This window comes from Metopolophium dirhodum, chromosome 9, assembly GCF_019925205.1.
Source record: "Metopolophium dirhodum isolate CAU chromosome 9, ASM1992520v1, whole genome shotgun sequence".
NCBI lineage: Eukaryota > Metazoa > Arthropoda > Insecta > Hemiptera > Aphididae > Metopolophium > Metopolophium dirhodum.
The window spans coordinates 17,910,738-17,937,543 of NC_083568.1; the positions used below are offsets into that span (position 1 = coordinate 17,910,738).

General features: G+C 29.3%; 3 protein-coding genes across 3 annotated transcripts; 2 read left to right on the forward strand and 1 right to left on the reverse strand.

Moving 5' to 3' along the window:
• Window positions 1-1,842: 1,842 nt before the first annotated feature.
• LOC132951755 (tetratricopeptide repeat protein 7B) lies at window positions 1,843-7,189 on the reverse strand. Its single transcript, XM_061023682.1, has 16 exons — window positions 6,696-7,189; window positions 5,827-5,978; window positions 5,593-5,761; window positions 5,290-5,502; window positions 5,104-5,230; window positions 4,913-5,037; window positions 4,739-4,850; window positions 4,531-4,678; window positions 4,268-4,456; window positions 4,025-4,203; window positions 3,676-3,958; window positions 3,465-3,603; window positions 3,167-3,393; window positions 2,517-2,621; window positions 2,364-2,455; window positions 1,843-2,294 (listed from the first exon to the last, which is right to left on the reverse strand). Exons 1-16 carry the CDS (start codon window positions 6,808-6,810, stop codon window positions 2,162-2,164), a joined length of 2,508 nt encoding a protein of 835 aa, XP_060879665.1. The 5' UTR covers window positions 6,811-7,189; the 3' UTR covers window positions 1,843-2,161.
• A 5,382-nt stretch (window positions 7,190-12,571) lies between these two features.
• On the forward strand, window positions 12,572-12,919 carry LOC132952501 (general transcription factor II-I repeat domain-containing protein 2-like). Its single transcript, XM_061024804.1, has one exon. The coding sequence runs from the start codon at window positions 12,572-12,574 to the stop codon at window positions 12,917-12,919; it is 348 nt and encodes a 115-aa protein (XP_060880787.1).
• Window positions 12,920-15,272: 2,353 nt separating this feature from the next.
• LOC132952118 (transient receptor potential cation channel subfamily V member 5) lies at window positions 15,273-26,133 on the forward strand. Its single transcript, XM_061024278.1, has 18 exons — window positions 15,273-15,388; window positions 15,464-15,638; window positions 16,047-16,269; window positions 16,517-16,612; window positions 16,713-16,933; window positions 19,610-19,835; window positions 19,911-20,026; window positions 20,126-20,362; window positions 20,426-20,577; window positions 20,673-20,889; window positions 20,987-21,148; window positions 21,276-21,464; window positions 22,141-22,265; window positions 22,328-22,467; window positions 22,551-22,654; window positions 22,723-22,774; window positions 22,841-23,078; window positions 24,941-26,133. The coding sequence occupies exons 1-18, from the start codon at window positions 15,273-15,275 to the stop codon at window positions 25,131-25,133; spliced, it is 2,982 nt and encodes a 993-aa protein (XP_060880261.1). The 3' UTR covers window positions 25,134-26,133.
• The last annotated feature ends 673 nt before the right edge of the window (window positions 26,134-26,806 follow it).

Genomic DNA, 26,806 nt, shown 5'->3' on the forward strand with positions numbered 1-26,806 from the left:
CTATTGTTTTATTTTTATTATTTATGATTAATATGCTTTTAATTCTAAATGTTAGGTAGGTAATTTGTTTTGTTTTATATGAAGTGAGTTTAAGTGTGTTGTCAAACCAGCTTTTAATTACTGCTATAAGTTAAACATCATTTTCTGAATTGCACAACTCATTAATTTACTTTTTCTTAATCAAAACAAAAGTGTCATCAGCAAAACATAGTTGTAAGTTAATCACCAATACTTGTTCAGAATGAGCCTTTGCCACAAGAGTTAAAATAGTGCAAACTTGACAAAACAAATCATTATACTAGGATATTATGCTGAAGGCGCTATGGTTTATGAGGAATAAACAATTAATTGTCAATTATGTTTTTAATGATGCAGGAATACAAATACCCCATCTTCAATGTCTAGAGGTAGCAGTAGCGCCAAATGAAATTAAAACTGGCAGTTCAAATAGTTTGATTAAACTATCCACCCCTTCAAACGACTGTGAAACAGGCTCAACTAATTACGTATAAATAATTTAATGCCATATTATCTGTGTTTAACATAATTATAGAAGAAATACTAAGAAGTATGCTCTACTATTTTACCCAATTAAGGCAGTTTAATTGAACTACTTTAAAAAACTTAGTTTAATAAAACTACGTTTTCGGCGACACTGGTAGTACCAATCTGTTGTACTGCTGGTGTTTTGTGGGTCACTAATGCAAGTTTGAATTCAATGATTCATTGTATATGAAAAACCATTCAAAGAAAAGATATTCTGTCAGGTTATAAAATAATATTATTTAAAAATTACAAAAAAATAACTCAAATATCCAATTTTGTCCAAATTTGAACTTATAATATCTATTAAAAAAAAACTGTATTTATATAATTTTTAGATTTTTGGTTACAGTTTGAATTACTTGTTACAAGTTATGAGAAATATTGTTTTAAATTTTCAATCCTTATTAAACATTTAATTTATAACTACGAAATAATTTACACATTTTAAAAATGTTGTCGTAATTTGGCTTAAAACGTTTATAAAAAAAAGTGATTATTCATGGTAAATAGTTAGAAAAATTGTAGGACAACTTGCGGTTCCTTATATTCAATTTTCAAGGTTCTTGACCTAATGAAAAAATTAAATATATGTCATTGCATATAGTAAAATACTAAAATCATTATTCTTCGTTCATAGTTATATAAATTATAATTTTGTACAAATTTGAACTATAAATGTCTACAAAAAATTGTGTATTTATTCTTTTGGTTTATAAGTTTATATAGGTCAATAAGAAAGAGTTACTATACTACGGCCCAAGGGAGAGTACTTCTCGCTCGCGCATCCAAATGAATTAGCTCCGCGGTGGCGGCAGCCAGCGTACGGTAAGGTTTTGTGGTGAGAATGGGCGAAAACTGACATGTTTGAGCCGCCGCCCAGAAGTGCTCTCTCCTGGGTCATAGTATAGTAACCTTGTATCAAAGTTGCAAGTCTTATAACCTATTAGCTACACAAATTGAATTTTTTGTTAAGAAAAATAAATTATTGGACATTTTCATAAACCTTGATATTGACATTAAAACTGTGTGTAATGTGTGCCATAATGTAATATGTAACTGCTTAACTTATCGCCAGATTTATAAACAATATTATGCATTTATGCTGCTTTTAAAAAGCGGATAGCTATTTACCTGTTTTGATTGATTAATTAAATTGATAATTTTGTAAGTAATAATGATTATTATTTATTAATTATTCATAATTATCCATTATAATTTATTTTTAATATTTTCGAAATATGAAGTATTTACTTTTTATTTGATTTGGTTGCACTAAACTGATAATACAACAAAAAATAATACAACAGAATGATGGTTCTTTATTTATGAAAAACCAAAATTATTGAAAATTAAACAAAATTGCTACATTTATTTTATTAATAAACAACAAAGATTTGATCAAATAACATAACAAACATTATCAAATAATACAAATAATAAGTAAAACTTTAAACTAAAATAATTTAATACTGCCAACTAACAAGCATGTCAACTTGTTTAATAGATTATGGTAACGGTAACCTCTTCCTCCTTTATTTTAAATTACTTTTTGTCTACCAGATAAAGAATAGTTTAATAATAAATAATAATAATAATAATAATAAATATAATAGTTTTAATCAAATGGCAAAGGAATGCTTGTGTATTGCATAATCGGACTGACCATCTCTACTTGCAGAGCAGTGGCCATACTGTCCGTAGCACTGTCAGTCTCTCCTAAACTCTCCAAGACTTTCCCCAAGTTATACCTGTAATGTTCAATTCAATGGCTACAAACAGAACATTATAATATTCAATTTATGTGAACTTAAACATACCATGTTTCTGGAGAGTAAGGATTTATTTTTGCAGCGTCTCTTAATGTCTTTTCAGCCAATCTGTGACTACCCAAATAATGGTACATCAAACCCTGTACATCAAAAGCAGTGTGATAAAAAATCTAAATGTAGAATGAACATTGATGTAATTACCAAATGTTGTAAGCTTTTCAAATGAGCCGGATGAACTGTTACAGCATTTTGATAGCATTGTTTCGCTTCATTGAACTCATTTCTTTTTTCGTGAAATAATCCTCTCTGTATCGACATAGTAAGAAAAAGAATTAATTTCAAAAGTTAGTATAAAATTAAACAATATAATGTTATAGTAATAGGAAAAATATGAAAACTAAGCATTTAAACACAGTGATACAGTGAAATAATGCTTTAGACAAATCCATGATTTAAGACATTAGAAATACTGCACTTAGATCTTAAATTGTTTTCTATTGAGATATAATTATGCAGACTTCAGTAATAAAAAAATTATAGTCTATAAGACTGAACAGGCGTGGATTCAGGGGGGGGGGGGGGTGGGGGCTATGGCTGGTTAGGCACCCCCAGTCGTGTAAGACACCAATAAGATAAATTTGTATAATAAATTACATAATCTAAAACAGAATAGATAACCAATTTTTCTTTTTTTAACACCCCCTATTAAAATTTTCTGGATCCGCGCCTGAGACTATTAAAAATGAAAACAAATATAAAATATCAAAAATAAAATAAAACGTTTGTTAGGTAATTTACAGGAGTGCAGACCTATCCAACTAAATTTAAAAAGATATATTAAGCACATTTACCATGAACATGATGTGGTGTGATAATGGAAAAATACTGGCTGCTTCCAATAAACAATTATTTGCTGAATCAAATTGTTCTTGGGACAAGTATACTTCGGCTAAAAGTAACCAAACATTTTGCTGTGTGTGCCACACCGTATTGGTCACAGGTCGTTGGGGCACCAGTGAACTAATAGATGATGCTACTTCTGATAAAGCTTGTTCAATACGCGCTGGCCCCAAAGAATCTACTCATATGCAATGTGTTATCTTAATAATCAATTCAAATACTATAGAACTGTGTAAATGTGTGTATTACTTGAATCTTTGTCCGAGAGTTCAGTTGTGTAAAGCTGAAAAATACTACGAGTATCAGTATGTTCTATGGAAGGAGAACCTTCATTGCTGGCTGAAGCTTTGCACATAGAAAGCATATGTTTAGCTGTCACAAGTGCAACCTTTGAAATGTATATAAACAAAAATAAAATAAATAATATGCTTAGCTTATGAAAGCGTAGTATTTTAATTACATCAGAAGCTTCTGTCTGCAATTCGATTCTGGCTCTAATGAATAACAAACCAATGTGATCAGGAAAATCTTCTAATGATGATTCTAAAAGAGATTTGGCTTCGTTTATTTTTTTTTGAGCACTCAACAATAAGATAGCTAACTGTAACGATGGTGTATGTTCAGGATTCAATGTTAATGCTTGACGTACTTTAGTTGTAGCTTCTGGCACTTTAGCCAAACACGCGTAATAAAATGCCAAATAATAATAAACCAGATGATCATTGGGATCCAATTGCTGTGCTCTAAAATAATAAACAACAATTTAATAAAAAAATAATTAACATTAATTTAAATTTAAAAAATCATACTTATTAAGAGATTTAAAGCACAGGGCATGATATTTATCTTTGACTGATTTCAAAAACGAAGTCAATGCCATACACTGTGCTCCAATGCCTATGTACAGATTACATCTTGATAACAAATTCTCAGAGTTCATTTTTTCTCTTTTAAGAGCTTCTTGACTCCAACCTAATCCTTCTTCCATCTAAATAAAAATAAGTGTTTATATATTTTCACATAAATATTAATATATTATTCATAAAGTAAACCTTAAATAAATGTTGATAACAAATTCGAGCAGCTAATAAGCATGGAACAATAGCATTGGGTTGCATACATATAACTTGCGTTAATACTTCTAATGCTTTAATATGACGACCAGCAGCTTCAAGACATAGAGCTTGTTGCATCCAAACATGAGCATCATCAGCAGAAAATTTCATTGCACGTTCAAAAGACTAATCAAATTTTATAGTGTTATAGATTATAATTAAAATTAGATATATTCAAATAGATACAAACATTAACTAACCTCGTACAACATATTATATTGACCCCAAAGGACTAACGCAAAAGTAAGCAGATCATAAATGGCTGTGGCCAAACTAAAAGCTCTAATTCTTGCTTCTTTGAACTCTGGCGACTGACTAAGTACTGCATTTCTGGCTGCCATTGCCTCACTGTTGTTTAACAGTACAGTTATTAAATTTGAAATTTTTTTTTAAACATTTAGCAATTACCTTATAATAAGCAATAATATTACTTCTTCATGTTCGTTTCTAGGCATGAACATATTAATAGTATTATATTTTTTTGATCTTCTTATATTTGATGACTGTTTTTTAGAGGGAGCTAAAATAATTAAAATCATCTTTTATTTTTGAATTTAATGTTTTTTTTCATGAAGAACTTACTATTTTGAGTTGGCAGTGAATAGTATTTTGGCGAAACTTTGCGTAAAAGAAATTCAGCAAATTGGTATGTTAAAATGAGTCGAATGGAATGACTACCATGGGCTTCACAAGCTGATAATATACTCCTAAGTAAAAAAACCATAAGAGTTGTAATTAGATACTTAATACAATTAAGTTTACTCATTATTTACCTGAATGTTGTTATGGCACCAGCATAGTTTGAACTCTCAATAAGCAATATTGGCAATCTCAAGATAGCCGTCTCAACTAAGATACTCAGAGAATGTGTCATGTTCACAGGCTGTGGCGAATGAGATCCTGTAAAAGAAATTTACTTTGGACATTTAGCATGAAAAAGCAAGAATATAAAAAAATACCAGTAGCAGATGAAGAATTGTTATTTGTGATCTGTGGTGCATTCCCACCAAGTGGAGAAGGCAACATGAGCTGATTTTCCTTGTTGTCCAATTCTTGCAAATACAAAATGCCTAAATTGGCCGCCTGTTCATAGTTTTTAATAACACCTTCAATCCATTCGGTTTTTTTAAAACGAGAACTGGAAGTTGGTTTTAACTTTTCTTGGCACAAACCTACAATTATAATTATGAAATGAATGCAATAAAAATAACATGCTTACACTAAAATTATATTCAGTAGAATTTTGAATAAGGTTAACTCACCTTTTACTGCAAACGACTCAGACAATATCCTTATGTTACGGATTTGTAAATCTGTTTGTATTATTGAGTTCAACTTGGCTTCTGTACAATGTTCCATCGCTTCGTCATAATGACCACAAGCATAACACAATTTAGCAAGTAACATATGACTATCAATACTCAAGCCCGACTAAAAATAATTTGAATTAAGTTAGTTAAGTATACATTATATTAATATTATTACTAATTTATTACTTGAGTAGAGAGTTCACTTATTGATTCGGTTAAGTATGATTTGGCTTCATTAAGACCACCACAAGCTTTTGCAATGTTGCTCTCAATGGGAGGGTGTTCCTCTAAAAACATTTCTAACTTTGCCTCGCCAACCATCAAATTGTACAGTATTGCTAAAAATGGAAAAAAATTATAAATTATACGAACATAATAATTTATTTATTATAATTTACAGGACAAGCTCTTTTTATATTTTTAAAAACACAACATATTAATATCTATAGACTTAGTAGACAGTATAATACTATAATCGTTTGATATTATATAGATGATCGATATGTATACCTAAACCTAATAATGGTTGCACTACTTGCACTGATTTTCTGATTTAAATAAAATATACAGTCAAACTACAATATACTTAGATATTTATAAGTAGTATGGTAGTACAAACTATGAACTATTATTGTACTTAGTGTAAATGATGATTTGATTGACAGTAATATTTCACTAATTATATAAAAAAATTATAATATTTTGTTTACAAGTCATAACTTAACAAAAACACGTTTATATAGGATAATGCACTAGGTATCCTATTAGTAAGTATTCTGAAATTATTTTTCTCATTACTTTAGTGACTATTAAATGAATAAAAAAAAAGTTAGACTTTCTCTCTATTTAACTTACAATTTCAGTATACGTTTTAGCTTAACTCCTTTATGACAACTTCTAGGGACAGTCCTACTCACTCAAACCCGTCCCCTATCACCTAGTCAACACCTTATTACTATGCTTTCATGCTGCAATAAATTCTAAAATTACTATTGTTTACTGCAGCCCAACAGATCGTTGTGAGTTAGGTAAATATTATATCTGAGTACACTTACCTTTGCCGGAGGACAACTGCTCGACGAGCTCCAATATCTTTGACCAATTTCCTTCTTCTCGACACCCGGCCAATTCGGACTCGACCCTAGTGCTTTTCACATTTTTACTGGACATTGCACCGATATGTGAGTCTTCTCAACCTGTTCAACGTACTAATATAAAACAATCGAGAGAACCTTGCGGAGTTTCGGGTTTCACCACATGAATGCGTTTGAAATCAATATTTTGGATTTTGGCCGCAATAATTATAATACGTCGTCAAATCAGTCGAACTCATCATATTTATTGGTATTTTGTAATGAAAAGAATAGTGATCACAAACTACAAAAACGTACGGTATTAGGATTCACAATTCAATAAATGTAACTATAAATTGTATAGTTTATTATTTTGTATTTTTGTCTGACCACAGTCTGTAATGTCGTAGGTAGTGGTAGTAATAATATTATCATTAATTAATAATTATTAAGTAGAGTGCCTTGATAAAATAATAGAGTAACCAGTTCAAGGTCGTAAATCGTGATAATATACTCCATGGTTGAAATATACAGGTTATTGTATATCGACTCGGACTGTAGTTATCATCGGAAATAAAATGGCTGCGTCAGGGGATATCACACAGATATGAATTTTTCTTATCATCAAAAATACGCTGACAAATTCAAAATCCTGCGCATATATACTTGATTATTATTGGCTCCCTTTAAGATGCCATTTTTATTTTTATCATCAAATATTTGATTGAGAAGGGGTATATATTATAGAGTAATACTCCATGGTATATATGCACAGTTTGTTCTGTGATATATGCATTATGCAATAACCTTGTGTATTTCAACCATGATTATACTCCATACTCCACAGTATAATTTCCATAGACATGTAGAACAACTAGTTGTTCTATATATATCTATGATAATTTCCACCTACTTCATGCAGAATTGCGAATAGTGTACACTGTAGTACTGTAAACTGAACTTGGACTACCCGACAATAATATTATTATGCTAATAGGTATAATAGTGCACTAGTTGCCTGGTCATATTATTATAATATTAAATTCGTCTGTTACGAAACGAACAATATTTTCAATTTTGTCACACGGACACACACACAAACTATATAGAAACTACTTTGCTGCGGTGCCGCCAATGGCCAATGATCAGAAATGGTTGTGGGCACGGATACCACAGAATAACTATAGTAAGCAAGACGTACATTTCATATATACGCGGTCTGACCAGAATGAATTAATTTTTGAAAAAACATTGTATTTGCATAGGTACCAATTTTCCTAAAATTAACTGTAATTTTTCGGTAAAAGTATGAGCTACTTGTATGAAAGACCTTGTATTAAATTTTCTATCCTTAGCTATATACGCATTCAATATTTTATAAGTTTTTAACTATGCAAATTAACTGAGGTTTTGACGAAATTTGAACTTTAAATGCTTATAAAAAATAACCATGATGCCTATGTATCGTTAGTATTTTATAGCTATAATAAAAACTTACTTATTACATTTTTAAGCTTTTTAACTGGATAAATAATTTTTTATTGACATATATAGAAAAAATTTTAAATTAATCAAATACAATCCAAGCGAGGACGGTATAACTATAAGCTGATTACCAAACAATTTTAATAAATTTTCATTTTTTTTTCTCCAATTATTTTAAAAAGCACTGAGCATTTTACATTTTGAAAGTACCAAAAAGTACCAACTAGATCCAATTTCCCAGTGTGCAAATGCGTGACACTAACTTCGCTGACACGTAGATTTTGAGTTCAAATTTTAACTTCTCATTGTAACGGATATGTTACGCATTGGTGAAGTTATAGCAAACCAATCTATAAGTTAATTCTGTGGATACCTTACTAAATTCAGGTGCATGCAATGTTTAATGTTGACATGACATGGAACTTCATTTACATTTAATTGTTACTTGTGAGTTTAATGATTTGTCTATTATATTTGACATTGAACTTACACTATATATCATTTAATACCTATACCCATGATCCATGTTTGAAATAATACTAGACTGGTATCGTCCAACAATCACTTATACTTATATTGTATTAACCAAAGACAGGAGATTTACCACACACACATTAAAACAATTAAACGACTGTACAGAAACCGCAATGTATAGAACATATAGAACACAAAAAATAGATAATATTACGTGAGAGCATTTTAAGAAATATCATTCACCTCGCCACCATCACCAAGATAAAAAAATAAATAAAACCAAAACAAAAAAAATGATACTAAATAAATAAAGGAATAATAAATAAGTAAATAATAAAAAAAAAAAATATATATATATATATAATAATAAATAAATAAAAATAATAATACGTATTATAAATAGTACGTACATAGCAATAATAATACGTATATAATATTAATACACGTTAAGATAAGTATAGTAATGTAATAATCGTAAAAAGCAATGAGTAGGATTTTAGCTATTTTCAGAGGATAAGAAGACAAACAACGAAATATAAATACACGTAAATTATTATAAAATATATAAAATAAAACCACGAGTGAGAACACACCGGTGTTCGCGAAGTATCTATTAACACTGAAGGCGATAGAATTTCTAGGGAATTAAAGAATGAGTTATTGACCGGACAACCAATTCGTACGTGGGGATAGATTGATTATGTATAGGATATTTTAAACATCATGTCCGGGAGGCAAATCGTAAATGACTATGCCGCTTTCGCCGCACGTTTTAAACCAAGTAATTATACCAATTAGTGTATATTTTGTACACACGGCAATAGATAAGCCGTAAACAACTAGTTCGGCTGTATCTAGACGTGGGTACGATTTTGGAACGAATTTTCGCACGACGCATTTTATTGATGGATCATTTTATTACGAATGATGAGGTTCAGACGCAGTGAACTGGTAAGTTGTGCAAACAATCAAAAAAGGCATTCCGAAGTAAACCAAACTTGACCACACCATTGTTGGAATAATTATACAAACGTGTAAGCGAATCTGTCAACGGTATACCTACGGAGATATTTACACATCGATAACAGCTAGGGAGCCAATAATAGTATTTTGGAATGGGACAACGAATTTGACGATTATAAAACGATTGAGGTTAAGTGGTATTTGAGCATTTTTAAATATAACAGCATATAAATAGTGAATAATAATGAATTTAATTTTTTTTTTTTTTTTTAAAAAAAAGGGTAATAATAATAAATTAGGTAATTAATATAAATATTAATAATAAAAAAATGATAATGGTAATAAGTAAAAAAAAAAAAATTATCAATAATAATAAGGAATAAACTTAGATAAATGATTTTAAAACAAGGAAATACATAATATAAGTACGGGTTATGAATATATAATAATAATGATTCAAACAAAACTATATAAATTATGTTTAACTATAGGCGCGATATTAGATCAATTAATTGCTAGACGTATTTTTGTCATTGACCATTTGAATAATTAGATTCTTGTTTACGGTGTTAAAAATATACAAATAAATAGAAAATATATAACAAAACGAAAAAAATACAATAATAAAACATTTAATATTAAAGGAAATTTCAGCATATTTTAATGTAACCATATATATTAATAAATAAATATAATATAATAATTTTATTATGGTGAAGGCAAATTACGTAGATTCAATACAAGTTATGTTATTTTAGACTTTCTTAGGAATAAAAAAAAATAATAAGCACCCAACTCATATACTCGATTACCCTAAATAATTCAATATATATATATTTAATATACAGTGTGTAATGATTAACTGTATATTATTCACATAAATATAGGCAATATAGCATATAGTATTTAACATTAATTGGTGGAAGATTTTATAATTATTAAATATATTGTAATCAAAAAGAGAAATAAAGCAATTATACTATATACTTGACTAACATTTTTAACACTTGTAATATAAAGGTTAGATAAATATTCTCTTATTATATAAAAAAAAAAAACAAAAACAAATGTAAGTAAAATATTGTAAATGACATTATAAAAAATGTCATAAGATATATAACAAAATTGTAATCAAATATAAAATGCATATACCCCCGCCCGGGTGCTGTAACGACGTCGTCCTGGCACCCGGAACTACCAGAAATCAACCGATCGATTTCGGACCTATCTCATTTTTTTGTACCCGATTTGTACCCATTTGAACACTCTCTAAAAAAATGTGTACCTCTCTCCCTTTTACACAAAACCGAATCCTGCGTCCGGGTGCTGTAAAAACGTCGTCCTGGCACCCGGAACCACCAGAAGTCAACCGATCGATTTCGGACTTATCTATTATGTCAATAGAACCACAACATCCAAACAACCACCTGACTTCACGATATTCCGACGACTGTCATCTCCATATATCGCTGGCGACCTGCAGAAACCACAACAACCAAACAAGAATAACCACCTGACAAATTGCTTCAGAAACTTTCTGAAACCTCTGCAGAAACATTAGATTTGGTGATGACTGCCACGTAACCTCTGCAGGTGTCTCAACGGCTAAATTTGGGCGCACGGGGATATTCAGTGTAGTAACCAACAGCCTGCCCTCTAGCGAACTCTCGGAATCAGGGTGTTCCAACAATCCCCATTTCCATAAATCGCATGCGACCTGCAGAAACTTTAGATTTGGCGATGACTGCCGCGTAATCTCTACAGGTGTCTCAACGGCCAAATTTGGGCGCACGGAGATTTTCGGCGTAGTAACACACAGCCTTCCCTCTAGCGAACTCTCGGAATCACGGTGTTCCAACGATTCCTGTATCCGTATATTATCTTCTGGGGCCTGTAGCAGAAACTTTAGTAATGTCGATGAGTTCAATAAAGCCTCTTCAAGTGTCTTGACATCGAAATTATGACGCTTCTCATCCACGATAGGCATATATACATACTTCATAAACTATACAATATTTATAACGATGCATAGTTAAACAAATCCTTTAATAATATGTTATACAGCGGAAGACAGCAATTCTGCAATATCATTATTAAATGGATATTGGTTGTTCATTGATAAATTAATATTGACAATTTAAGTTGAAATGGACATTGTATCATTATTTAATTTTCAAATTGAATATGTTTATGTTCTAGTAGTATTGTCTTCATATTGATTATTTAATGTTGGATTTTAAGTATGGGTTCAATATTGCATATACATTGGGTTTCATTGGAATCTAAACATTACATTTTTAATTACTATTCAATAATATTATAATGTTTGAATTAAAATAATAGTTGAATGTTGTTAGAGCAATATTGTATTCATAGTTCTGCTGATTGAAAATAAAACATTGGATTTGTGATGGCTATTCTATAATATTATAATATTGAACTTACAACAATTATCAAACTTTGTTAAAGCAATATTGTGTTCGCATTTTTAGTGATTGGAAATCTAACATTATTATATCAATTTCAATAATGTTTTTTGGATAATATTGCAGTATATATTATAATATAATATAATAATATATGATAATTAAAGGGATAATAGGTATATTGTTTAATATATAATATAATATACCTATAGGTGTATTTGACTATATATTAATAAAACTAATTAATTACCATTCCATCGTACAATAAAACCTCGATTTTATAAAATATATATATTATAAAATTTACTTCCTATAGGACAGGGATGGGATGTATTTGTTGAAAATAAATGAATACATTTTCCGTGTTGTGAATTTATAAAACAATATTTTGATAATGAATTTAATTTTGAACATTGCATTTCCCTCATTGATGAATTAATTGTAGAGTTCAAAAGAGGATTTGAAGAAGTTGAACTTATGCGTCCTCAAATAAATTAATTTAATAATCCTATGGCAGTTGAAATTGAAAAGCAAGATCCTTCACTTCAATTAGAATTATGTGAGTTACAAACAGATCCATTTTTATCTGCAAAAGAGATTGATGTGTCATTTTGGAAAACATTACCAGTTGAAAAATATCCAATTCTAAGAGATTTCGCATTAAAAATGTTATCTATGTTTGGAACCACATACATATGCGAATGTACATTTTCGAACATGAAACATATTAAATCGAAGGAAAGAAATCGTTTAACAGATGAAACCTTGGGACATTTACTAAGAGTTTCAACTACAGAAATAGATGTGGATTTTACTAAACTGTCTATTGAAAAACCTCATCCTCAAGTATCACATTAAATAATAATTGTAAATATAAATAAATAAAGATAAAAAATAAATGTTAGTAAATTTGAAGGACCATACGTCCGTACCTATATATTATAATATAAGATATGTATTAGGCGTACTTTAAATTTATTTAATGTAAAGACATTTACTAATTAGTGAACTTTTTATTTAAAAAATACAATTATTATTGTGACAATCGCCTGCTCAGCTAAACTTATCATATTAAATTATAAGTACAAAATACAAATACCAAAAAAATATACGTATGAGTTGAAGTATCATAGTTATTATATCATATGAGTACCTATATACAATATATTATAATTGTATTTATTTGATAAATAATTTTTACGCCAGTGAAGGGTAAGAGTACTACAGTAACATAATTTTAAATTTATAATTATTCATAATAATATTACAAGAAACAGCACAAAGTAATTCAACTAAAATACATTTGAGGCATAGTGTTTTCATTTTCCTGATCATACATAAAAAATGCAGCATTCGTTAATTCGTTACAGAAATTTAACATTCGGTATAATATGTCAATATAGGGCTGTTTAGAACATTTTTTTTTACTTGTGCTTCAATATGGAAACATCGAAAATTACAGTTGCAATTTCTATAGTATGTAAAACCAAATATTTTGCAATAATTCCGAACTGTCAGTATAACCATTCAAATGTTTATATACAAAATATACGTAAAAAAAGTTACATCTAGATTTCAACGAGATGAGATAATATATTTATTATTAAATAACTATAGCGCTCCACTTCCGAAATAAGATGACTGATCAAATTAAATATAATGTATGGGTTATTGTACCTACGTCTTTGTACTCTTTCAATTTTATCTGTAAAGCTTTATTTGTCTAGGATTTCAAACCGCTGAACCAAATTTGAGCTCAGATTTGTACTATGCATTGGTCCAATATGCATACTACAGAGTTTTAAACGATGTATAGGTAGGTTCTTAAATTGGTTGACATTCCGTTTAATTAATCCTAAGTTTCTGTAGGCTTTTGCACAGATTTATGGTGTGTATATGTGTATTGAAAGTGTGATCAGATTATAAAAATATCCTCTGAGGTCTTTAATAACTTTAACCACTTTTAATCTTTCATTATATTAATAAAAAATACTTTTTATAGGATATTATAAAATTGCGGTAAATAGAAATCTGAAATAATGAATTGTCATTTTTAATGTTTATTATATTCAAACCATTATCTAAACTCCATTAAAAAAATCGATTCAGGTCACATTGGTTTATTCTTGGTCATGATACTTATACTAGTTATACTTTATTATATTCAAATACATATAATAAATAATTTGTTGGACTTTACACTTATAAAATAAATATATTATTATATTATCTACACAATAATATAGCTATAATAATATATAATATACTATTATACAGTTACGGTCAGATAAAGTATTTAATCTTTACCAAAAATAAATAAATCATTAAATTTGAACTAACCGCAGAACTAAAATCATATAAAATTCTAGTAATATTATTATATTGCAGCTATTTCAGCTTATAATTACTATAATTTATAACTATAACTACCTGCTATAATATAGTTCCCTCTCATAACTGAAATAGGTAACATATAGCTACGACTTTGGTCAGTTTTGAATTTTATTTAGCAACAAAAATATGAGATATGATTTATATTCTATTTATCCAATGTCTACTACACATTTTTTGGTATGAAAATTATCTTTATTACCTACCACGATTTAAATGCAATACTTTTTTTTCAATTCAAAATTATAATACCTAATAATATTTCTGGTTACTGATTTTTGTTAATAATAATATTATTCAGTTTATAATGACTTAGAAATATAGGATAAATAAACGTTATTTAATGAATAAAATTAATTTTGATGTAACCGCAACAGTCACTGCTTACTATTAATATAATATTTGTATGTATCGTTGGTATAATTTAATATTATCTCTTGAACAAATATATTTGATATGTGTTTAGGGATTTTATCATCAAATATATAAAAGCTAATGCATTTTATGTTTGTTCAGCAAAAATTTAAAAACAATACTACCTATAGTGAAATTAAATTAACTAAAAATCTAATTAGTTTTTTAAAAATGTAAAGAAATTGTTTATAGAAATAATCCAAAACTGTTTAATTTCCAGTTTGTTACAATATGTGGTATATTTAATATTGAAATTAAAGCTACTGTTACCTGGGAAACGAAATGTATTTGATCGATGGCTTATAGTATTCCCGGTGCTTAAACTATTGTGTAATAATTATTTGTTACAATTTTCGTTAAATAAATAAAATTATAAGACAAAGATATTTAATAAAATAAAGCAAGAATGGGAAATTCTTGTGCGAGTTGCACAGATTTCTCATTCTCGAAAACAGCTTCAGGATCTGTTCTGGATAGAGTGATTTCTCAAGCGTCTAACGAAGACGATTGTTTGTTGTATAAGTAAGCAATTCAAATTATTTGTATTTGAATTTCGTATTGTTTAAATATCAAAAGTAAATATTATTACATTTTAAGGTTAGCGGATTATAAAAAAGGAGGAGAATTGATCAATGTGTATAATAATGGTGGCCAGGACGAAGCGGAACGATTTATTGTTGAAAAATTACCCGGCCTTATGTATAACAACGGTAAAGGTCAAGTGATAAATCGAAATGATTATTTGAGATGGAAATTTCAAAATCGAAAACACGTAAGAATAATGTTTACCATTATAATAATTATACCAATACAATTAATTGCGTGTGGTCGGGTTTAGCATATAATATAATAATAATAAAAATGCAAATAATATGCTGTAGGTACCTGAATATTTTTTCTTTGAGATCCGGTCCGACTAAGATAGCTAATTTTAATAAACATCAACATTTATATTCTAATCTATTTTTGTAATTTATAAATTTTAGCTGTTTTTGAACATTTACAATAATTATATCGTGTTATATCGTAGAGCTATTTTATCTTTCGATAGGTGTTTTGTATCATCGCTGTTTTGACGTTCGCTATTTTGGAGTCGTGGTTTTGACGTGTTATCAATCGGCTATCTTAATACTTTATACATATACGTAGTGCAATAAGAATTCGTTATTTCCATATTTAGGTGGCTGTTAATGTCGAGGAAAAGCCGGGTCCTCACGATCCGTTAACAAGATGGGTGGACCACGTGGCGTGCTGGCAAATGCAGTATAGAGGATCATTAGGCGAAAGTTTGTTGCACGTATTAATCATATGCGATACCGTGATACACACTCGGCTGTCCCGACTACTTCTCAAACACTACCCGATGTTAAGTCAAGATGTTGTGGAAGGCGAAGAATATCTCGGTACGCCTTATTGTAACCACTGTTGTAACATGACATAAACATTATCTTTTTCATCCTGTACGTATTCACCCGCCTATTTTTACCGACAGTTTTGGCACTTGGTATATTCTACTAAGGACATCAAATTAATTTGTATAATTTCACACAACGCAGTCAGGTTGCACGAGAGTTTCATAGATCTTGAAATGATTATTTTTAAACAGTTTATTTCATTCGTGTCTTAATTTTTATACCTAACTATTTATAGGCGCTAGTGCATTACATTTGTCTATTGCTTATAACAACAACGATTTAATCCAAGACTTGGTTGATGCTGGTGCAAATATTTGTCAAAGAGCCATAGGTATACTTCATATTATACCAACTCACTATTAAATACAACACCTAAACACTATAATATATTGGACATAAAATATTACCTTTTAAATTTGTACACGATTTAGGGAGCTTTTTCTTACCACGTGATCAACAGAATAAAGAAATCAATAATAAACACACGGATTACGAGGGTCTAGCGTATCTCGGGGAGCTGCCGTTAGCGTGGGCTGCTTGTTGCGGGAACCAAACGGTATATAACCTGTTGATTGATGCTGGAGCAAACCCTGACGCCCAGGACTCATTTGGAAATATGATTCTCCATATGGTGGTCGTTTGTGATAAACTGGTAAGTAATTAAACATTGTTTGGTCGCAAATCGAACCAAGTCCAAATACGTGCAATCTATAATGTTGTATGTAGTTATATAATATTCTAAATGCAATTGTGTATTATATTTTTTTTTTTTTTGAACAAAACTAATAATATTAACAACAAAACATATTGACACCACTTAACCATGCATGTCGTTGTAATATTTTTACTCGGTAAAAAATTATATCTGTAACATAATATATAGCTGTACTTATTACCGACAATGAATTAACACAATTTAAAAAAAATTTACCATGGATACATATTTTAAAATGTACTCGTGAAAGTATTCGAATTATATTTGAAATTAACGTGGGTCAATCATATTTCTTCAAAGAGAAAAAATATTGTTAATAACTTATAATGTGTCCTATTTTTTATAGAAAAATCTGTTATGTTACAAATATAAACTATTTTTCTAGTTCAAAAAAGTATTTTTCAACGAATAAAGGAATACAAAAATAAAATTATTCAGAATACGTATTCGAATAATTTTGCAAAAAGTATTTAAAATGGTATTCGAATTTATTTCGAATAGAAAAGAAGTATTTGAATACATTTATACGAATACTTTACAAGACTAGCGGTAGCCTACGTTGATTTAGACAATCGAGACGAATTTATTAAATTGCCATTACCGCGATGTTTATCACAAAAACTGTATTATTATTTATTAATGGTAATAAAAATCATTTTAAAGTACGCCTATGGCCTATCCTTAGAAATAAAGGCTGTACACACAGTGCCGCAACTAGAGATAAAATGGCCCAGGTGCGAGTCAAATTTTGGGACCTCCTATTTCAAATTTTTGTCTTACAAAATTGCATAGCACCAAAAGCGCAATTAAGGGTGGTTATTAGCAAATTTCTATACTTCATAACATTTTCAAAATATTTTGACTTATTTTGAGCTGTTTACGTATATTTTCAGTTTCAAATTTCTTTGGTTTTTTATTCTATAAATATCAATAAAATTGTATTATTTAGGTAAAATAGCTTGAAAATTTAATAGACAGCTCCTAATATATTGTTTGAAAGACAGATAAAAAATATTAAAAATCTATATACCTAGTCACAATTTTTTTTATATAAGCATTTAAAGTTCAAATATTGACAAAATATGTAAAATTCACGAAAACGTTTAAATTAATTTGAGTTAGAAATTCATTAAAAATTTTTTTTTTAAATCTAAGATTTTATTTTGTAATTCAAAGGTTAATAACTGTAGATATATTTTCACTCGTTTTGAACTGTTTACGGACAATTTAAATTTAAATTTTTTTAGTTTTTTTTTCTATGAATATCAATAAAATTTTATTTGTAGGTCTAAGTTATAGTTAAAAATGTATAGTATAAAATATTATCTTCATAAGTATAATCAATAACATAATATTAGATGTTAGACGTAACACGTTGTAGGTTTCGAAAAATTTCAATTTTCACCATGTGTTGGCGAAAAAGTTCATATTAGTTTAAAATCTAAAATCCTTTATGTCTGAAAAGGCCCCCATAAATATAATAATGGGGCCCTTTTGGGGGTGCGTTGCAACCCCAGCACCCCCGCTAATTGCGGCACTGTGTGCACAGTGCCACTATAATACTGTATCCGTTAAGATTGGTTTTTCGCATTCAATAATACTTCAGCTGTGGCCTGTGACTTGCATATTATAATAACGTGAGGTACTTACAATTTAAAAGCCAAAATCTTGGATGGGTATAGAAGAGTGATGAATAACGGGGGGTTTTTTTTTTATAACTAAATAAATAGTAAGCACAGTTCAGTAAGTACTGCAGAATATAATTACAGTAATTATTCAGGATTCTTATTTATGCTGTTATGGATGCAGTTTTATTATATACTAAAGGTACACGAGTTTTTTTTTTTTTATCAAATTACAATTATGAATTTTATTACAGTGTCCACTTTGTTTACTTTCTATATTTTATTCATACTAATGAGTATAGGACTCAAAAGAAAAAATATTATATAAATAATGCAAACATGACCTAAATTTGCCCTTAAGGGGATTCGATACCGTGATTTTCTGTTTTTGTCTAACACACGCGCGACATACGTTTATTTTTATCTCAAAATGTAATTAAACTATTTTTTACAATATTTTCTAAAACTTTAGCAAAAATACAAATTATTGATATCTATAGTTTGCCAGATATTGTTTATAGCCTTTTTTGAAAATTGGTTTAATAATTGCGACTTTAAACTGAGTTGGAGAAATACCTTCTTTTAAACTTAATGTTGATACATTTAATTTTATAAGTCAATAAATGTTTATTGTTTATATTAAATTATAAAATACAACGAAATGTATGGTATTATACTGTTCTTCTATTATTACGAATTAATAATTTATACATTTCAACTATATAACTAATAATAAAAAACTATTTCGTTGAACGAATATGTAATTAAAATGATTTGTATTTATTTTAATTGTCAACATTTACATAAATCATAAACGAAAAAAAGTAATTTTAACTGTGAAAATTAGTTTAAAAAGACTTCAGAATGCCAAAAAGTTTACTACAAACATAAAAAAAAACAAAAAAAAGTCATTCACTTCTTAATATTTTAATGTGTACCTATAAGTATCTATAAGAAGAATACATTTATAATTTATTTATTTGCCCAGAGTATGTTTGGCTATGCTTTGAAACACCCTAAAGTGCCAGCAAGTAATGGTATTATGAACGTGGCAGGACTAACACCTTTAACGCTATCGTGCAAACTTGCAAGAACTAGTGTTTTCCGTGAAATGTTGGAACTAAGTGCACGGGAATTTTGGAGATATAGTAATATTACGTGTTCAGCCTATCCTTTAAGCGCTTTAGACACATTACTTCCAGACGGAAGAACAAGTTTGTTAATCTATACTGAATTTAGTTAGGTGATGGAATAAAATATAATTTTGATATATTATTACGATCTTTTAGATTGGAATTCAGTATTGTTTATAATTTTGGACGGTACCAAAGAAGAACATTTAGACATGCTCGATGGAGGCATAATTCAAAAATTATTAGAAGAAAAGTGGAAAACTTTTGCTCGGGTATGTACCTATACTATTAGTATTACTATTTTTATTTATAAGCATAAATGATTAAATTATATAGTTTTATTTTTATTTTGTTTTTTTATTTGGTCAAAGAAACAATTTATGAAACGTTTAGTTATATTATCCATCCATCTAATCATGTTGAGTATTTCTATATACCTAAGACCCGTGGATCAAGACAAACCACTGTTAGGAGAAGCAGAAGACTGGCAAGACGTGGCAAGGTATTGTTTTGAAGGCGGAACGGTAGTCGGAGTGCTGTCATATTTAATCGTTCAGCAAGGCGGAGAAATACTCAATCAAGGTCTGGTAGGATTTTTAAAACAAACGGTAAATGGCCAAGCAAATCGTTTTGAATTTACTGTTAAATATTAACAGCACGTTTGATTATAGTTCAAAGAACCGGCCAAACTGATATTTCTGATTTCAAATTTATTGATATTGGCTTGTATACCACCCAGGATTATGGGCGACAAACAGACGGAGGAAGCCATATTAGTATTTGCAGTTCCCGGATCATGGTTTTTGTTAATGTTTTTTGCCGGGTATTCTATATTATAATATTAATAAATAATTCAAGCATAATATAAGACAAAAAGAAGATTTGATAATGAGTAATACATTGAATACTGTGTCTTAGTGCTATACGCCTGACTGGTCCTTTCGTAACTATGGTGTACTTGATGATCACAGGAGACATGTTAACCTTTTTCGTCATCTACTCAGTAATTTTGTCTGGTTTTACGCAATCGTTTTTTTTCCTCTACAAAGGATCGCCAGACGTCAGTACGTCGTTATATAAATCTTACCCTTCTACATGGATGGCCTTATTTCAAATTACTATGGGCGACTACAATGTGAGTTTTGGCCGCATGACCCTGTATGATTCCCTATGCCGCAACTCGTAATGATAATAATATATAATATTATAATACGTTACGTTTATGTATATAGTACGCGGATTTAAGTTACACCGTATATCCCGCGCTCAGCAAAACTGTGTTTACGGTTTTCATGGTGTTGGTGCCAATTTTATTACTGAACATGTTAATAGCTATGATGGGCAACACTTATGCGCACGTCATCGAACAGAGCGAAAAGGAATGGATGAAACAGGTGTAACACAATAATAATATTGGATCATATAATTATTATGTTGTTCTTCTTATATTATACCTATAGCTATAGACTATACCATTATACCAATACAAATACAATAACGCATTTAATGTGCTTATTTCAGTGGGCTAAGATTGTAGTTACCCTCGAAAGAGCTGTACCACAAAAAGCAGCCAGGAATTATCTCGAAGAATATAGTATTCAGTTGGCTCCTGGCGACGATGTAAATCCAGAACAAAGAGGATTCATGGTTATCAAATGTAAAAGCCAAACTAGAGCGAAACAGCGGAAAGGCGCCGTCATAAATTGGAAGGTATATCGTCACGTTTTTTTTTAATACAAAATATCTGACATTTTTTGATAATTTTGTCTTAATAATAATATAATATAAAATGAAATACGGATGTATGACACAAGCGCCAAAGATATAAAAATACATATAATTTGTGCCAAAATTAGTAGGACAAAATAAGCGCCAAAGATATAAAAAAATTATACCATTTGCAATTTGCTACAATATTAATATTTTATATAGGCATTTAAAATTATTCAAAAACCGTTAATAATTCATATAGATATAATATAATAAAATCTTAAATTCTAGGTTTTTGTTCATTAAATAAAATGCAAACCTAATTGTTTTGTGAAATAAATGTTCACTACGGTATAGACAACGTGAATGCCAATGCTTACTACTTAAGTAGGTACTTACAACATAATAATATAACACAACTCTGACGCTGTTTCGTAATCTGCACTCTGCAGATAATACATTTGTCGATTAAGATTATACGTTTAACATTTTTGAACGATATAGTTCTGAATGAAAATCTGCGATTTTGTCGCTTTTGTATGATGTTTTTGTTATTTTTTTCTTAACTCGTTTCGGCGTTTTCGTCTTTTACTGGTTAAATACAAATGTTGTAAAAATTGAGGTATTTTGTTTTTAATTTTTGTTTATAAAAACTAAAATGTATATCATACTTAAGAAAAGCGGAAAGTTGGTCATTCAAGAGCTTCGTAGATTAGAAGGTACTGGCCAAAATTTAAGAGATATGATTTGGAAACGATCGTCTCTATCAGCGTCTTCTCCGGTTGCTAAAAGTGTATCAATGTAATTATTTCAGCTATACATTTAGTTAAAATAAAATAATTTTTTCTCAATTTTGTAATTAGAACTAAAAATAAAAGCAAGTCCTATTCTGAAGCAAAAGATGACCAAATTCGGCTTTCTGGTGCACTAGGAGCAGCACTAGACGCGATTGCTGTAGCTCATGACTTAGACATGACTCTGACAAAAGATCAATCGATTGATGGTACCTACCTACTTTGATTTATATATACATGTTACGATATTTATTAGTTTAGAATATTGTTTATTGTAAGTAATTTTTTTCAGAATTACACGACCCTTTAAGACAACTAGTAATAATGTCAGAAAGTGATATAAATATTGATAAAAGTCAAGTCGAAATAGTGGCGAATGCAGCAGCAAAAATTGCAGTAAGTTTTAGTTAAATGTTTACAGTTTATTTAAAAAGAGCAATTTATAAATATTTATATTTATTCAGAATCAAGATTCTATAAAACCGATATCGATTAATTTAGAGCAACAAAATGACGGTAAGTAAATATTGATTGTTATATTCGCTTAAGTATGTTTTTAATAATGTATTTTTGAAATGCTAGTAAAAAATGAAAAAACGAAAATTCCAACTTCTAGTAACACAATTACAAATAGAAAACTCTTAAACAAGCAATCTAAAAATTTAAGCATGTATGGTTTTGAGAGTCAGGACATGTCAGTAGATAAATACAGCAAAGCAATCGCAATCACAAGAAGTATTTCAACTCAAACTGGAGGTATTGGTATCATCGAAAAAAACGAACGACAGATAATTAGACCAAAAACTGCAAAAATCAATCGGTAAGTGTTTAACAATATAAATAATATAATTCACAAAGTTTCGAAACATATTATATTGAAAGGTTGTTATTTAAAAATGTATGTATACCTGATAAAGAAACCGTATTTGGGTTGAAATGTGCAGGAGATTATAATATTATATGGTGAATTTTAACAATTATTACCGTAATAATTATGTATAATTTATGGAAAAATGAATATCTATATTTAATTTTTATTTCTTAATTATTTTATGAAAAAATACGGTAAAATCAGTTATTATTTTTGTTTCAATTAATATTATACATATTATAGCGTACGCCACAAAATCGTATTCTGAATTTTTTATGAACTTAAAATATATTTATCTTAAATTTTTCAATAACCTACCTTTAACTCCTCTTTGATTCGTTCAAAATCAAAATTTAAATAAGTGTTTTATTGTAACAAAATAATATCGACAGTTGAAATTATAGTTTTTTCTTCGCCGGTATTTTAGTCCATAACAATATTGCAGGTTTAATAATTAATTATTAAAAAAAAAATTGCATTATTTAATAACAAAAAAGTGACGAAAGTATACTTATTACAGATTATACATTAAAAATAATTTATTATTCTATAGAATAATAAATTATTTTTAAGTAAATGTATATAATTTGGTAATTTATGACCAACGCATTGAATTAAATATACTTTTTAATCCCCCAATAAATACCTACACTTAATTATTTAGTTAATGCTATAGTCACTGTAGATGAATTTATCAATTATTTAAATGAATTCAAATCTCTTGACAATTACCTTAAAACTGTCTACTGTCACAGCAATACCTATAATAATTAAAATTCTAATAATATACTATAAAAGTATAAAATATGTACGTCGATAAAAGTTTGAATAATAAAAGTCTAGATTTTCTTGGATAAATGTTAGACGTGTTTGACGCAACTTACAGGCTACAGATACGAAAAAATATTTTGTGAAATCAGTTTATTCCTATATAGCAGTAGTTCTCAACCTTTTTTGATTCATGTCACCTTTAGCCACTAGAATCAAACATCGCGTCACCCTAACTGTGTAATGTAAAAAAAAAAAACCTAACATAAAAATAATAAACAATATAGCTGTATATATTAAAATTATTCTTTTATTAAAAAAAAAAATACAGTACAGAAAAAAATTAAAGTTAAAAAAAAAATAATGATTTATATAAATTTAATGTGAAATTTTACCCTGGTGTTTTTTTACAAAGTTGGGGAAACCTAGGGTTGATGGTGGAAAGAGCGAGTCTCATATCGTCTTCTATAGTTGTTTTTGTGAGTCTGTTGCGTTTTTTTGTTTTTATATTTGTTAGTGCACTGAAGCCATGCTCACATAACCAAGACGTAGAAAACTGAAGGAGCACTTCAATAGCCTTTTTCGATAATCGAGGGTATTCATTGTTAAGAGCCACCCAAAAGCTGTCTAGCGTGACCTCATTAAACTTAACTAGAAGCGTTCTTAACTAGGTACAAATATAAATAATGCAAACTATTATAAAGATACGAACTTTGAGGTATGTTATGTACATGACAGTGGTGGTATAGGTGTAAGAAATAATATGATTGTTTTCGAAATTTTATTATTATTATTATAATTTTACTATTATCGAAAAATTTATTTTTAAAATTTTTTCTTTTCTTGTTAAAATTCTGCGTCACCCCTAAGCTAGGTCCACGTCACCCTAAGGCGTGACATGTCACCCCGGTTGAGAACTACTGCTATATAGTATTGCTTCAGAAAAATATATTTATTTTGCGTGAAACAGTCATAATGTTATGATATAATAATATTAACGGGGTCTGCCGAATATTTTATTTTGATTTCACGATGGTTTCCAGCGTGACGCCCACACAGAATTTCGCAGTGAAAAGAGGCCAATCGGCACAGCCGGACAAGCGGGAAGACCACAGGGATAACAAGGAGCAACAGTGTTATTGCATCAGTGGCAACAACATGTTGCGGCCGTGGAGCACGCAAGACCTGGCGCCGTTGAACACGATCATGGCGTGGGGTCCCAACGACGATTTCTGACCGGATGACAAGAGATAATAAAACTTAAATGATAAAAATACCTATACATAATATATATTATAGCATGGCGGTGAAACGATCATAATTATAATATCGAATAATGCAACTATATACCCGGTATATGCGTTTATGTCGCGTTATCGTGACACCCATTGTTTTCCCGGAGCACGCGCCCTACGCCACTACCCGCTGTGTGTCTCTGTTTTACACACGTGGAACATGGAAAATCTACGTAATTCCTTGCCAGATTCTTTTTACGTTTTATTTATAGTCAATATTATCAGAGCAAATTCACATATTATTATCGAGTTTGCGGAGAAGAATATAAACCGTGCTATCGTGCGAAGACTTTTTTTCATATGTTTATTTTACAACTAATATAGTTATATGAATTTGAAATTTAAAACTTTTCAAATATACTATTACAACTCATTATAAAAAAATAATATGTTTAAAAAACTCTTCGATTGAGCTGCACTGTTTATACTGTCTCCTATGCAAATTCGGTAACATATTATGTAAAATGGCTCTAGTATTAACAATTGACTACCAACAAATTGTTCATATAGATTTGCTGTATTACGAGTGGTACTTTTTTATTTTTAACATACAATTTTAAGTATTCGTGAATTGCTTTAAAATTAAAGTATAAAATAAAACCTACGAGGTACCCTAGATAATATATTCTTACCTTTGAATTTGATAATACCTACGTCAATTATTCACTCCAATATTAAAAAAATAAAAATAACAGAGAAAAATGGATTCTTCTTAACGTAAAATGTCCTATATTATGTTATGCGTTATAGTAAGACGGAGTCAACACACGTGGGTACGACGTCCTAGCTTTTTAACACACAATTCCCGGCTCCGGGTTCGATGATTAAATGACAGCTCGCCGTGGTAGTTAATATTCATAACATTATGCACCCTGCAGCAAGATAGTAATAAAAAAAAAAATTAAATGATATTTAATACTTTAACCATGATACCACGTCATATATTTTTGTTGTATTCATTATTCATTATTATTATAAAATATACAATATGATATTAAAATATGTTATGATTATTAAATAATAATATTAATAATATGAAGTATGGCCGTAGGTTTTAATTAAATTGGAAAGTCAAATCAACCATTTTTTATGAGCTCGTAGTTCGTACAATTCTTTTTTAGAGTATTGTGTTATATATATTTGAAGCATGATCAACAAGGTACACGATTAGAATAGGTACAAACAATATTTATTGCGAAAATGTAAAGTCAAATTCGTATAGATAATATCGACTGGGTTTTAGAGTGTTTATGAGTCGACAACGATTTTTTATTCGTGGTATTTTTCAATTTTACAGTCTTCCATTACACATACAATTATTATTGAACACTTAGTTGGTAACTAGTATTTATAAAAACAAGGCGGATTAGGTACAGCTATTTTTCGAATCGCGTGTAATGTTTAGTACAACTTTTAAATATTAATTGCTTCGAGCGGTAGCCATTAACCGGTGAAACAAATAAATTATAATTTTAATTTCCGTAACATTGAAATTGTCTTTTGGTAAAAGGATTGCGTTAAAGTATGGTGTATACACGTGCAACAGACGAATTCAGTACTTACTGTACAAAAATAATATTTTAAACAACTCAAACCGCTTTTCTTAATATACAT

What these genes read in the sequence shown, in the direction of transcription:
- LOC132951755 (XM_061023682.1), bottom strand. Translation starts at nt 6,810, where the DNA reads ATGTCCAGTAAAAATGTGAAAAGCACTAGGGTCGAGTCCGAATTGGCC. An exon ending in CAATTCTTCATCTGCTACTG is followed by an intron (nt 5,231 to 5,289) that starts GTATTTTTTTAT and finishes TTTCTTTTACAG; the next exon opens with GATCTCATTCGCCACAGCCT. An exon ending in AATATAATATGTTGTACGAG is followed by an intron (nt 4,457 to 4,530) that starts GTTAGTTAATGT and finishes AAATTTGATTAG; the next exon opens with TCTTTTGAACGTGCAATGAA.
- LOC132952501 (XM_061024804.1), top strand. Translation starts at nt 12,572, where the DNA reads ATGGCAGTTGAAATTGAAAAGCAAGATCCTTCACTTCAATTAGAATTA.
- LOC132952118 (XM_061024278.1), top strand. Translation starts at nt 15,273, where the DNA reads ATGGGAAATTCTTGTGCGAGTTGCACAGATTTCTCATTCTCGAAAACA. An exon ending in GCGCCGTCATAAATTGGAAG is followed by an intron (nt 21,465 to 22,140) that starts GTATATCGTCAC and finishes ATCATACTTAAG; the next exon opens with AAAAGCGGAAAGTTGGTCAT. An exon ending in TTTAGAGCAACAAAATGACG is followed by an intron (nt 22,775 to 22,840) that starts GTAAGTAAATAT and finishes TTGAAATGCTAG; the next exon opens with TAAAAAATGAAAAAACGAAA.